Raw genomic sequence first — 14,203 nt, forward strand, 5'->3', positions numbered from 1 at the left:
ATATAATGATGAGAATGAGTGCTTTTATCACTGGGGAACTTTCTTCATCTAAGCACATATGAACAATTGATCCTTGTAGTCATATATAGCAGTAAACATTAATAACTTAACAGTCTGAAGTCAGTGCAGAAGATATGGAGCATTATTGAAAGATGGAGTCAAGCAGGTGGCACTTTAATATGTTCAGTGTCATGGTTGACTCTAAAGACTAGTCGAATGAAATTACTTGAGGTTCTAAAGATTTAAAAAGCGAACTCATTTTGCTGCACTAAGGAAATGCTACTGATCAGGCTTTCTGTGTCCCTTTTTTCTAGGCTAGAAAATATTAACCCTGAAGAAAATGACATGGTAAGCCATTCTCTGAGGAGATTTCTTGATGTCAGTCTTATATCTTAGAGGCTTAAGTTCAATTGAGTGGGTTTCAAGAACTAAGATGTGGGAAAAAGAAGAATTGACACACTAATAATGTACATCTTTGCTGCAATATGAAAATTCAATAACTTCACTCAGTCAATTTACAATTCACATGTGCCTATTAATTAAAACCCTATATTAAATAAAATATATTAAAACTTCATGTCTGACTAACATATAATGGTGTTGGTAGACATTACAGGAATTACTGAACAGAATAAACAATGCAGACACAGGGATAGCTATTCAGAAGAATGGAGCTATAATTGTGGATAGAATCTACAAGACCAAGGAATGTAAAATGAGAATAACTGCAGAAGAAATGAGTGCAATAATAGAAGAACGGGATGCTGCCTTGTCTAAGGTAACTCTGCATGTATCTGTAAAAGCATATACTTACCATTTTCATCTTTCTTTTTTTAACCATTAAAAAATGACTGTGGCCCAGATATTCTTAATTCACATTAGTTTTTAGCACATAATTAATACCACAATGACTAGCTATATTAAAATAATTATGTATTTTATTTTACTACTGTTCAAAATATGAGACCTCATTTTAAATAAAATTTAATGCAGTCTCATTTCTTAATAAAATTAAACTTGCTTTATAACAGGCTAACTTGTTATAGAAATTTAGTTATATTTTTTCAATTAATCACTTTTATATGGGACTTCTTACTTAAGTTACAGTTTTCTGAAGACTATGTCTGTATTACTGTTTTATTCCCAATGCCTAATTCAGTACCTTTTAGTAAATCTTGATTAATGGATCAAAATTATTCATGTATTTTTTTCTGAATGCTACTTACACTTTCCTGCTTTACCTGAAACCTGATTACCTCCCTCAGGCCACTGCTTCCAATGCAGTCCTTTCAACTAGTGACTGTGCTCTCTCTCATACCAGTTATACCACTGGACTTGGAGGCTTGTTTCTCGTTATTGTATTTATTTATTTATTTATTTATTTATTTGTGTGTGTGTGTGTGTGTGTGTGTGTGTGTGTGTAGATTTGGTATCACCTTGTTTCCCAGGCTGCTCTTGAACTCCTGGCCTCAAGTGATCCTCCTGCCTCGACCTCCCAAAGTATTGGGATTACAGGCATGAGCCACCACACCTGGCCTTGTTAGTGTTTTCAGATCTATGCCTTTTTCACTCCCTAAACACCTCCAGCTTTGAAACTCATGCATCAGACTCTAGCACCCAGTATACACTATTGTTGTAGTCATGTACGCACTTCTATATCACTTCCCTTGTTTTGTTAAGATTTTTGGGTCTACTCCAATGTCTCTTTCTTCAGCCTACTCCTGTCATAATTCTTGGTGATGTAAATTCCTATGTAGTTAATCCTTTCAAAAATTGCAGCCTCTTATTTCCTAAATTTCTCTACTTTAGTCATTGTGTGCTGCGCACTATATCTGCTATCTACTCTGTGGTCATACTCTGTTCCTGGTCATTCTGAGTGTCAATGTCAAGCTTCCCACTTTCTGCTCTCTTTCTAGCTCACTCATGCTAGAGCTCTGATTCCAGCTTTTTTTTTTTTTTAAGACAGAGTCTCGCTCTGTCACCTAGGCGGGGTGCAGTGGTGTCATCCTGGCTCACTGCAGTCTCTGCCTCCCAGGTTCAAGTGCTTCTCCTGTCTCAGCCTCCTGAGCAGCTGGGACTACAGGTGTGCGCCATGACGCCCAGCTAATTTTTTTGTATTTCGTGTAGAGACAGGGTTTTGCCATGCTGGCCAGCTGGTCTTGAACTGCTGACCTCAAGTGATCCGCCCACCTCGGCCTCCGAAAATGCTGGGATTACAGATGTGAGCCACTGTGCCTGGCCTCAACTTACTTCTATCAATCTTACTAACTCTTTTCTATCCCTCAAACCCCTTATGTCCTTACTCCCCCACCCCAACACACACACACATCTAGCCAACTTGCATATAACGTAACCTCATTTCTCTTGGCCCTCTTCGTTTGTCCTACTCACCCAGCAAAATCAAAACCTAGTTAAATGAATCTTTCTATCTGTTTTGTATCTTCACAGCTTTATAAGGCAGGAGAAAAATCACACAGATTTACTGACTGCACTTACCTTAAATCCATGACCAACTATTAATATATTCAGTTAGGTTCTTAGTGTTGCCTGGCAACTTCTTGCTTTTTGCTTGTCTATTCACTCTTCCCTCTAGAGGACTCTTTTATTTCTTCTTTCTCCTTAGTTATCTAACCTCTCCTCCCAGTTAAAAAGATAACTTCTGTATGCCCACAGCCATTTCATCTACCAGTCTGCCTGCATTTGCACCCATGTGCTCTGCCTTTTCTACCTTACTTTTTTCTAACTACATGCTTCTATTTAAAGACAATCTCTCTGTTTCCGTACTAGTTCACATCTTTTCTGGCCTTCACAAGGTGATCGCTTAACCACTTTTTCCTTTTCTCTCCTACTTCGTAAAATGTTTCATATTAGTTCATTTCCATTGCTATCCAAAATGCCTTACCATCTCCCATGGAGGCTGAGTGGAAGTTTTGGTAAGTCTTGGCCTAGTTGTGGTTCACCCCTCTATTTTGGATGAGGCCTCCCAAACTGAGAGCTGAGTATTTACAAGGGCCTGACTGCTGGATGATCCTGTATTCGAGTGTGTGTTTGTTTCCTCAGCACTGGTAGACTGTGGAAAACTCTACTATTTTTTCAGAGGTTTGGGGGCTTAGCTTTTTAACTTAAAGACCTGTAGAAGTTTGGAATTTGGCAAATGATTTGGTTCAGAAACAAGTCTCAAATCTCCATTTTGTCACCTCAGCTCTGAATAGCTGTCAAAAGCTTAGGTGGTTTCTCTGTCTTCCAGCAGGAGTTCTTTGCCTAGTTAAAGCCTGATTTCTTAGTGTTTTCCCAATACCTAGAATATGACACTTTCAGGGGGAAAAAATAACTGCATATCCTCCAATGATTCCTCTCCAGTTAATTCCTCTTTAGAATCTTAGACACTCAAGCCATTATTGCAGCAACAGCCCTCTGATACCTTTAGGCAGATGATTTTTGTATTAAATCTGGCTTTTCTTGTTCTTGAATGAAGCATTGGTTCACCACAAATGATTCCATGCTGTCTAGACATGGAAGTAAGTTAACTAAAAATAAGCACATAGAGCATAATTAAATTCACTGCCACTCATTCCCTCTTCCTATCTTTTCTCCCTCCACTGACTTTCATGGTATAAAAGGATAAATAAATAAGAAGTTAACATCTGGTAATATTTGCTGACAAGTTGTTATGTATAAATACCACTGCACTATATTTATGGTTATATTTTATGAGAAAGGTGTTGTTTAGTTATTTTGACTTGCTTATTTGCAAGCCTTATGGCTCAATAAATACTCATTTTAATTTTTATGTTACAGTCATTATATACTTACACTTTTGAATTATTGTCTTATATTTCTGAATGGAAACTTTTCTTAACTTTGATTTTTTAAAAATAAACTTGTTGGAATAGTTTTAGATTACAGAAAAGTTTCAAAAATAGTACAATATAGACAGCTCCCATATATTATCCAGTTTTGGTTTTCCCTAATTTTGTTATCTTAAATCATTGTGATGTGTTCGTGAAAGTTAGGAAACCAACATTGGTACATTAGTATCAATTCAACTCTAGATGTTATTCAGAATTCACCAGTTTTCATTAGTGTCCTTCTTATGTTTCATAATTCAATCCAGGGTAGCATATTGCATTTAATTGTCACGTTCTTCCAGTCTCCTCTGGTTGGTGACAGCCTATTCATCTTTCCTTGTATTTTTTTCCTCCATAACCTCAATAATTTTGAAGAGTACCTCTCACATATTTTAGAGAATATCTCTGAATTTAGGTTTGTTTTTCTTGTGATTAAAGTGAAATTTTGAGTTTTGGGAAGGAATACCACAGGGATTTTGCCTTAATTTAATTTAATTTAATTAATTTTTTACTTACTTTGAGAATGGATTCTCACTCTGTCATCAAGGCTGGAGTGCAGTGGCACCATCTTGGCTTACTGCAACCTCTGCCTCCTGAGTTCAAGCGATTTTCTTGCCTCAGCCTCACAAGTAGCTGGTATTACAAGTAGGCGCCACCACACCTGGCTAATTTTTTGTACTTTTTTAGTAGAGACAGGGTTTCATCACGTTGGCCAAGGTGGTCTAGAACTCCTGACCTCAAATGATACACCCACCTCAGCCTCCCAAAGTGCTGGGATTACAGTTGTGAGCCACCATGCCCAGCCTTAATTTTAAAGCTATTATTTAGCATCAGACATTTTCTAATTATGTCTTCTGTATAGTGCTAGGAAAACTTTAGTCACATTCCATATAGATATTAAAAATTTCTGATTCAGTGATAAGTTGTTGACTTTGATATACTTGATATCTTACTTTATTTTTCAAATCAAGTCAAAATCATTTATTTACTTTAACTGGCCTAGTTAAAAATGTTACCTTTTTCAGATAAATTGTTATACTCTTATTGATCCCAAATTGTTTTTTCATTTCTCTTCTATCTCAAACTGAGAGCCAAAAGCCTTAAAGTCTTTCATAGCATTAATTTAAAAATTATAATTAGCAATTGTTTGATCAAGGAATTATATTACCAACCAGTCCTCTATTCTTTCTTTATCATTTTTTTGGCCAGTTCACACTTCCCTATTTTATTCAAATTGTAGAAATATCTGGAATCAGAAGATAAAGCTGTAAAATTCCGTTTCTTCACTATTCTTTTCCGGGATCTTTCAGATTATTATTCTATCCAAACAAAAAATTTAGAATTTTAATTGCAAAGATTTTTATAGAATTACAGAATTTTAAATTTCATAGGACCTTAGGAGTCATCTAGTTAAATTGTTCACTAAATTAATGATCTGATCTGTCACTAATTTTTAATTTAGTCAAATATCCATCTTCTGTTAATATCTAGCCATTGATGTTAGAATTGGTCTCAAAACATTTGATCATATTATTTGCATCAAATATATTCAAATATTTATCAGTAATGTCTTAAGTCATGAGGGCTAGGCCTAGAAGCACAATTGGACCCAGGTCACACATCAGTAAGCAACAGAAAATTATTGAACTAGCCAGGATTGGTGATTTATTAGCTTTGAGGGCTGACTTTATTGGGAGATACAGTAATTAAAGTAATTATTCCTAGATATTCTGGCAAAATTAGGCTAGCTCTAGGGTATGTTTTCCTTATAAGGGTATACATAAATGGGCAAGGCCTGGCACCTGGAGGCTTTGGGTCTTATTGGTATTTGTAGTTAGTAAGATAATATTGTAGAGCTCTTCATTGATTGGACCCTTGCCGGTACCTAAGTGAGGGGCCCAACCCCTGGGACCTGAATAAGTCAGGTATGAGAATGGGGGTAACTATATGGACTTTATGGACTTTAACCAAGTGGACCACTCAAAACAGAAGGCAAAAGTCTTGTCATAGAGACTTAGAGTACAGCAGGGATAAAGGAAGAAAGTGGTAAATTCTATATGAACGTACATGTTTGGAATCTATTATAGGACTAATGGAAAATATGCTATGACTCTTGGATGAATTTCATTGGCATTGACTGATGAGAATGGAGCTTTGATTATATTGCCAGGCTTGATTATAATTAGTTCAGAAACTATAAGAAAAGGTGCATACATGCTAAAAACTTTTAGGAGCAAAGCACAGCAAGGCAAAGCAGAAACTAGCACTGTTTCTGCTTTTCAGGTTAAACATCTTTGTATCCTTCAACCTTTCCTTGGGTTTCCTTCTACTTTTGTGTCTTCTAGATGTTAGTTTTTTCTTGCCTGTCTGTCAAGGCCAAATCAGTGATCATACATTTCTGTTTTCTGGACACCATACGGAGAATCTGCACTCATCACTATTTTCTAGAAATGAGTCATTCCATATATCTAAACTTATTATTAATTTCTATACTCTTATTTCCTGTTTTTATTGTTTAAAATATTTCTAAGATATTTATATTGCTCCTTTAGATGAAATATAATGAGCACACCTTTTGTGATAATTTAGTGCCTCTTTTTTTTTTATTAACAAATATTGTAATGAAAAGTACAGATCCAGAGATCCTTCATGTTCAACATTGATAGAAAACCCATGGAAGAATCAAGGGGTAATTAAAGAAATTCAGCTAAACATTTCACTGTTCAGATTCCTTTGCCAATATAGGCTACAAACCTATACCAAGCACCAAGCTGAAGGAGTAAACTAAGTAAGAAGAAGACATGAAGAAGAAGACATGAATCCAATCTAGTGATGCAATGAAGAAAATTCTAGGAAACTGCTGAAGAATGCATGGAAAGTACATTAGTCTATTCTTTTTGACTCTTTCTGCCTTTAAGCCTGTTTTTCCCTCTTACTAGAACATACTTCCTCTCTACTTGTTGCTCACTTGTCTGCATTATACTTCAAAGACATTTTAAATATCATCTCTTCTGTAAAGATCGCTCGCATGAATCAATATTGATAGCTATGTCATTTGTGCCCATATTTTACCTTGTATCCTGTTACAGGCCTTATCACACTGTATTACAGTTAATTGATTTTATGCCTGGCTTTCCTACTAACATGCACTTGCATGAAGATAGAAACTGTTTATTTATTTGTGTCAATTACAGTCCCTTGGATGTGAAGTTACTTACTATGTTTGTGGAATTATTGAACTTAGCTATTTTAGATATTTCAAGATACATGAAACTAAAAGAATTTAGTGAAATATTATTCATTCATTCACATTTTATTGAGTACCTGTTATGTGCTGTGTGTTGGGAACTCAGCAATAATCCAGATATAAAATATTCCTACTCTTATGGAACTTACATTTTCATATGCAGATGTAGATAGTGAACAAACAAATAAAGTCCTTTCAGTGGTGTGATGAAAATAGGTAAATGTATAGTGACGGCAGCTGCGGGTGGGATTGTCACTTTAAATAGGGTGATCAAGGCAGGCCTAGTTTTCAAGATGAATTGTTGCTCTAAGACTTGAAAACTTGAGGAAGAGAAGTATCCAGCTGTGCAGAGAGCTATGGAAAGAGCATTCCACCAGAAAAGAAGAGATCAACAGTACCCTGAGAGAGTGAACAAACTTAGGTGTTTAAGGAATCAATGCAAATATGCCAAGCTTCCATTTGATTGAGGTACAGTGAGCAAGGAAGATAGTTACAAGTGATAAGGCAGAAGACATAGGCAGCAGACAAGTCCATATGGTCTTCAGATAATGGTCAGAAGCAGATATTGCATCTAAATGCAGAAGGGACTGAAAGACAAAAGCTGTTGAAATAGTCTAAGCAAAAGATGAAACTGATGGTGGTTCAGAGGAACAAGTGTCAATCAAGAAAGTGGACAGATTTGGGAAATATTTTAAAAGTACAATAAGTAGGCCTCGAAGACAAATTGGATTTGGACATAAAGGAGCAAAAAGAATTAAGGCTGACTTCTGTATTTGGACTTGAACACTGTGTTGGCTCCATCTGTTGTGATGGGGAAGTTTCTTTGGGGTGAGATCAACATATTTTAAGACATATTACAGCATATTACATTCTCTTTTGGATATGGTATATTTGAAATTATTCTTAAAAATTCAGGGAGAATTTTGAGCAGTTACTTGGTTATTGAAGCCATTGGGATATGGATAAGTAAAACTGTGGGACTAGATGAAGTTAGGGAAAGCTCACCAAAGAGAAGAGGGGCCAAGACCAAGTTGTGTGGTATGTCAACATTTAGCAGTTGGGCAAAAGAGGAGGAGCCAGGAGAGGAGATTGGAAAAGAATGTTGAATGAGGTGGACGGACACTGAAATGAGTGTGGTGTCAGGGAAGGCAAGAGGGGAAATTGTTTCTATTTATTTATTATTATTTTTTTTTTGAGACTGAATCTTGCTCTGTTGCCCAAGCTAGCATGCAGTGGCGCAATATGAACTCACTGCAACCTCCACATCCTGGGTTCAAGCAATTCTCTTGTCTCAGCCTCTCGAGTAGCTGGGATTACAGGCGTGCACCACCATGCCTGGCTAATTATTTTTTTGTACTTTTAGTAGAGACGAGGTCTCACCATGTTGGCCAGGCTAGTCGTGAACTCCTGACCTCAGGTGATCCACCTGCCTTGGCCTCCCAAACTGCTGGGATTACAGGCGTGAGCCACCGTGCCCAGCCAGAAATTGTTTCTAAAAGATGAGCATAGTCAGTTCCCTTGAATGGTGTGGGTTCAAGCAAAATGAAGATAGATTTGATCACGTGGATGATGTTGAGGGCTTTGACAGGAGTACTGTCCAGAACAGAGGCCACCTTGGAGTGTTTGAGGGGAGAATGCAAATAGAGGAAATGCAGACAGTGAATACAACTTTTTTCCCCCCCTCTTGTAATGTAGATGGAAAAATTGGCATTAGATGGAGAGAGGGCTTATGGTATCTTGGGAGTTTTTTTTTTTTTTTTTTTTCCTTTCTTTTTTTAATGAGATACTCTACCACATGTGGTTGTTGTAGTGATAAAAATGAACCAAGAAAAAAGTGATGTTTTCAGGGATAAAAAACATAATTGCAGCCTGTGCAATTATTAACAGGGTGGATGACCTGAGTTCAGGAGTTTGAGGCCAGCCTGGCCAACATGGTGAAACCTTGTCTCTACTGAAAAATACAAAAATTAGCTGGGCGTGGTGGCAGGCGCCTGTAATCCTAGCTACTTGGGAGGCTGAGGCAGGAGAATCGCTTGAACCCGGGTGGTGGAGGTTGCAGTGAGCCGAGATTGTGCCATTGCACTCCAGCCTGGGAGACAGAGCAAGACTCCATCTCAAAAAATAAATAAATAAAAATAAATAAATAAATATATAAATAAAAAGAACCAAGTCCTGGAGTAAATGAGTAAATTGATAGGAAATAGGTTCTAGAACATAAGTGTAAGAATTGGCTTTTGTTAGGAACAGGGAAACTACTTTCATTCTAACAGATGTATGCAAAGAGCTTGGATAGATACAGATGCTGGCAAGTTGATAAATTTAGTAAAGGAAAGTTGGGGGTGCAGTGTCCCTCTCTATTAAAATGTTAGATTAATTTAGATTTTCAGTGGATTAGTGGATGGTGCTGAAGATTTATAATGTAGAGACAGTTTGGAGTCGTCGTCATTGTTTGTATGTAAATGAACATAACTAGAGAAATATAAGATTGCCAGGCAGAGCTGAATACACATTTAAGAATTAGGGTAGTTAAATTTTTAAAAGCGTGTCAGGGAAGTTGTGTGATTTCTTTTAGCATCTTGAGTGTGGTGTAAGTAGTGTGGTGTAGTAGATATTTGATTTTAACTAAGATTGAGATTTTAATGGGTGAGGGACCAGAGTTATTACAGCAATGAACCCCAGACTCTCCCTCACCATGGACTCTCCCTTATGTAAAGAGGAAGAGGAGTGATGAGGCACGTAGAAAGAAACTGAGGAGAGTGTGGTATCACAGAAGGCAAGGTCCCGGATAGTAAAAAACTGGTAAATCCATGTGTTGGAATTCTTGGTTTGTCAAGTAATTGTGCTATAGTGATTTGCAGTCAAGAGAAAAAGGCACTAGAAATAAAGATTTTGAATGTATTTCAATTATTAGGGTTAGTGATTCCAGATATTTTTCTGTGTAATTTTTATATGGATGTATAGGAAAAAACCCTAAATGATACATACTTTATCACACAGTCCGTAAACCAGATTCAGAAGTGGTTAAAGAGAAGAAGCATATCTAAGGAAAAGTATGAATAATTTAAAACTTGCAAAGAATTTCCTCCTTATTGTAACAAGTATAGAAATTAAGGTCTGAGAAGATAGTATAATGACACATATTTCAAGATTCAGAAATGGGTGCTAGAACTTTCCTGGCCTGGTTATGAATTTCTCACTTGGCATCTGCATGACCAGCAGTCACTGTGATAAAGCAGATTGAGATTGGGGAGTGCAGCATAAGCTAACAAACCCACTTGATAAGCATACCTAGAATCCTGGCCAATGATGTAACCTTCAAGGTTATCTTTTCACTTTAGCAGAGGAAATAATCAAATATCCTAGTGTCTTAATCTCTCCTTTTTTAGTGTTGCCTTCACTTTGTGCTTCTTATAATTAGCATAGTGTTTAGCATATAATAGATACAAAATAATAAATTTAAAATATTAGAAATTTGACAAAAAGATTATACTCAAAAGGAAAATAAAGCATAACATGTAGAATTTCATTTTTCAGGAAAAGTAGGAAACATATTTGGTATTCTTAATTATAGTGACTGTAAGATTTTCATTAATTTTTTCCCTTGTCAGTTTGTTAATTTGCTTTCCTGTCTATCATACAATTATTTGCTTATGCATGTTTTTCAGTCAATCTTGCTAAAATATATTGTTGATGGTTCATCTATTGTAATTACTTTTTTCTTATTGTGAAATTTTTACAACTTTTTGAAAGTATATGTAACTTTGGAAAGTACAGATAAGCAAAAAGAAGGAAAAAATTGCCCCCAGACTCACTTCCTAGAAAGTTATATGTAGATTGTCTTTTTTCAATGCATATTATATTGTATATACTACTTTGTAGCCTGATTTTTCACATTAATTTGACATTTTGTTAGATATTCTCATAATTTTACTTCAATTTATTTATTTATTTATTTAAGACAGAGTCTCACTCTGTTACCCAAGCTGGAATACAGTGGTGTGATCATGGCTCTGGTTCAGCTCACTGCAGCCTTGACGTCCCAGGCTCAGGTGATCCTCTAACCTCAGCCTCTAAGGAGCTGGGGCAACATGCACACACTACGATGCCAGACTAATTTTTTTTTTTTTGTATTTTTTGTAGAAATGGGGTTTCACCATGTTGCCCAGACTGGTCTTGAGCTCCTGGGCTCAAGCGATCTATCTGCTTCTGCCTTCCAAAGTGCTGAGATTACAGGCATGAGTCACTGCACCCGGCCTCATGCTTTGATAATGTGGACGTGTTAAGATTTGTTTAACTCACCTGCCATTGAGAGTTTTGAGAATGGTAACATTTTTGTAACTAAATTTTTATGTACATCCATGTTTTTTTCCTCAAGGAAAATTCCTAGAAATGAAAAAGATGGACCAAAGAATATAAACGTTTAAAAATAAACGTATTTCTGAATAGCCTTCTTAGAAAAGTTATACCTAGAAATGTTATTTGAAATTTCATTTGGGGACTTTAGGCGGGTAAAATGCTAAGAAATGTAGACTTAATTCTCTAGGCAATGTGAAACTTGCAGTTTTTGAGTTTTCTTATAATGCAGAAAGTGCACTCCTGAGGAGGATTTCTGGGCAAGACTTTATCAAGTGCCTTGATATAAATATAAGTCTGAGGAGACCAGTGATAATGGGAACCTATTATAATTGAGGCAAGAGATGAAGAGGTTCTAAACAAGAAAAATAAGGAGAGGAATAGATATGAAAGCTCTGGAAGCTTGTATTTTTGTAAATTAAGGTATAACTTGAAGTGAAGTAATCTCAAGTGAAGGATTTGATGAATTTTTATATATTTGTGTTCCCTTGTAAGCAGCATCCAGATCAAGGTATGGAACACTGCTAGTACTCCAGGAGGCTCTTTCCTGTCTCTTCCCAGTCAGAATTTCTCACCAAAGATAATCACTCCTCTTACTTCTGTCTCCATGGGTCATTTTGCATGTTTTAAAACTTCATATAAAAGGAATCATATGTTATATACTCCTTGTGTCTAATTTCTGTCACCCAATGTTATGACTGTATGTTGATCTGTATTGTTAATAATTGTTAATAATGTGTCTTTTTCATTGTGGTGTGATGTTCCATTGTGTGAATATGCCATGATTTATTTGCGTATTAAACAGATGACAGAAATTTAGATTGTTTTCATTTTTAACTTTTTATGAATGAAGTATTACAGAGATTCTTGAACATATCTTTTGATGGACCTAAAAGTTTATTTCTTTTGATACATGTACAGGCACATACAAAAGAAAAGAATAGTGGAGTCATAGGTTTAGCTTTCTTAGGTAATGCCAAATGTTTTTCCAAAGTTGTGCCCGTTTACAGCAGCAATGTAAGTGAGTTGCTCCAGTTGTGAGAGTTAATACTTGGTATCATTACTCATTTTAATGTCAGTCATTCTGATGGTGTATAGTCATATTTCATTGTGGATTTATTTTGTATTTTGTGTTTCCCTAATGACTAATGATGTTAGTAGCTTTTTATATGTTTTTTGGCCATTTTGATATCTTCTTTTGTGAAATGTCTCTTCAGGGCTATTGTCCATTATTAAATTTCGTTGTTTTTCTTATTAATTTATGTAATTTATATATATTTGTACAGGCTGTGGCTTGCATTTTTATTCTCTTAATGCTGTCTTTTGATGGAAAAAATTCTTAATTTTAATTAAGTCTAATTTATCATTTTTTTCTCCTATGGTTAATGCATTTTGTGTCCTGTTTCAGAAACCCTTGCCATTCGCATTTGAACATGTTCTACTGTGCTTTCTTCTAGAAGCTTGATTATCTTAGCTTTCACATTTAGGTCTTGATCAGTTTCAAAATACTTTTTAAATTGTCAAAGTCGGTTATTTTCTTCATATAGATGTCTAGTCGACTTGTCTCAGCATTGTGCAACTAATGAGTTATGTCTCCCCATCCTCCCAGCAATGAATTGCAGTAGAGCTTGTGTAATAACTTAGGTTATTGTGTGGATCTGTTTCTGGACTCTGTTCTATTCCATTGTTGTAGGTTTTTATCCCTGCAATAATGATCCAGGATCTTAATTTCTGTAGCATTGTAGTAAGTCTTAATTTGTGGTAGTGTAAGGATCCAACTGTCAATGTTCTTCAGTATTTCTGTAGCTTTTCTCAGTTCTTCATTCAGCTTGTTGTTCTTCAAGCTGGTAGTATTTAGTGGGGATTGCATGGCCTCTGAAGAATAGTTAAAGCAAGACTGGCATCTTAGCAATATTGAGTGTTCCAAATGGTTGATCTTTTCATGAAAATGATTACTTTTTTCTTTATATACGGCTTCGCATTCCATAAATTTTTGATATGCCATTTCTCGTTATATGTGTCTAATTATTATATATGTTGAAATATTTTTTAGTTTCTACTTTTGTTTTCTTCTTTGACCCATGAATTACTTAAAAATATGTTGCTTAATATTAAAACATTAGGAAATTCTGAGGCTATCTTTCTGTCACTGAGCTGGAATTTAATTCTCTGGTGGTGAGAAAATATAAGCTATACTATTTCAATCCTTAGAAATTTGTTGATACTTGCCCTGTGACCCCAAATAGGTTCTGTTTCTTAGGCAATTCATGAAGTTTGTATATTCTGTAGTTATTGAGTGTAGTATTGTTTCCATATGTTATTTAGACCAAATAGGTTAATCATGTTGTCCAGTTGTTGTGCATAGATTTATTGTGCATCTGTTATGTTGGTTATCAAGAGAGGTGTTTAAAGTATTCAGTGATTACGATTAATTTTTCTCCTTTTAATTCTGTCAATTTTCATTTTATTTATTTTGAAGCCATTTTATTGTGTACTAAGGTCTTTACGATGACTCTATCTTCCTATCGAATAGACTGTTTTATCATTATGAAATGCCCACGTTCATTTCTGATAATACTTTTTGCCTTAACATCTACTTATATATCTGAATGTTATATCCTTTTCCATCCTTTACTTTCAACCTTGACCCTAACATCTTATTATGAAAAATTTTAAACATATGGAAAATTTGTATGAATTTTACAATGGACGTTTGTATACATACCACCTGAAATCTATTACTATATTTTGCTAA

General features: G+C 35.6%; 1 protein-coding gene across 22 annotated transcripts in view; it reads left to right on the forward strand.

Annotated features, from left to right (window-relative positions):
• MIPOL1 (mirror-image polydactyly 1) overlaps positions 1–14,203 on the forward strand; it is a 403,522-nt gene that overhangs the window by 107,440 nt on the left and 281,879 nt on the right. For 17 of the 22 annotated variants that reach the window (XM_073998508.1, XM_065548737.2, XM_045396307.3 and 14 more), the window contains 2 exons: positions 315–348; positions 608–778. In XM_073998508.1, the coding sequence (XP_073854609.1) occupies positions 315–348; positions 608–778 (205 nt within the window). Of the gene's footprint in view, positions 1–314; positions 349–607; positions 779–6,575; positions 7,847–11,235; positions 12,266–14,203 lie in introns of those variants that run through there. The other 5 variants (XM_073998518.1, XM_073998521.1, XM_073998517.1 and 2 more) reach the window with 3 other exon arrangements.

This window comes from Macaca fascicularis, chromosome 7 (assembly GCF_037993035.2).
Source record: "Macaca fascicularis isolate 582-1 chromosome 7, T2T-MFA8v1.1".
Classification (NCBI taxonomy): domain Eukaryota; kingdom Metazoa; phylum Chordata; class Mammalia; order Primates; family Cercopithecidae; genus Macaca; species Macaca fascicularis.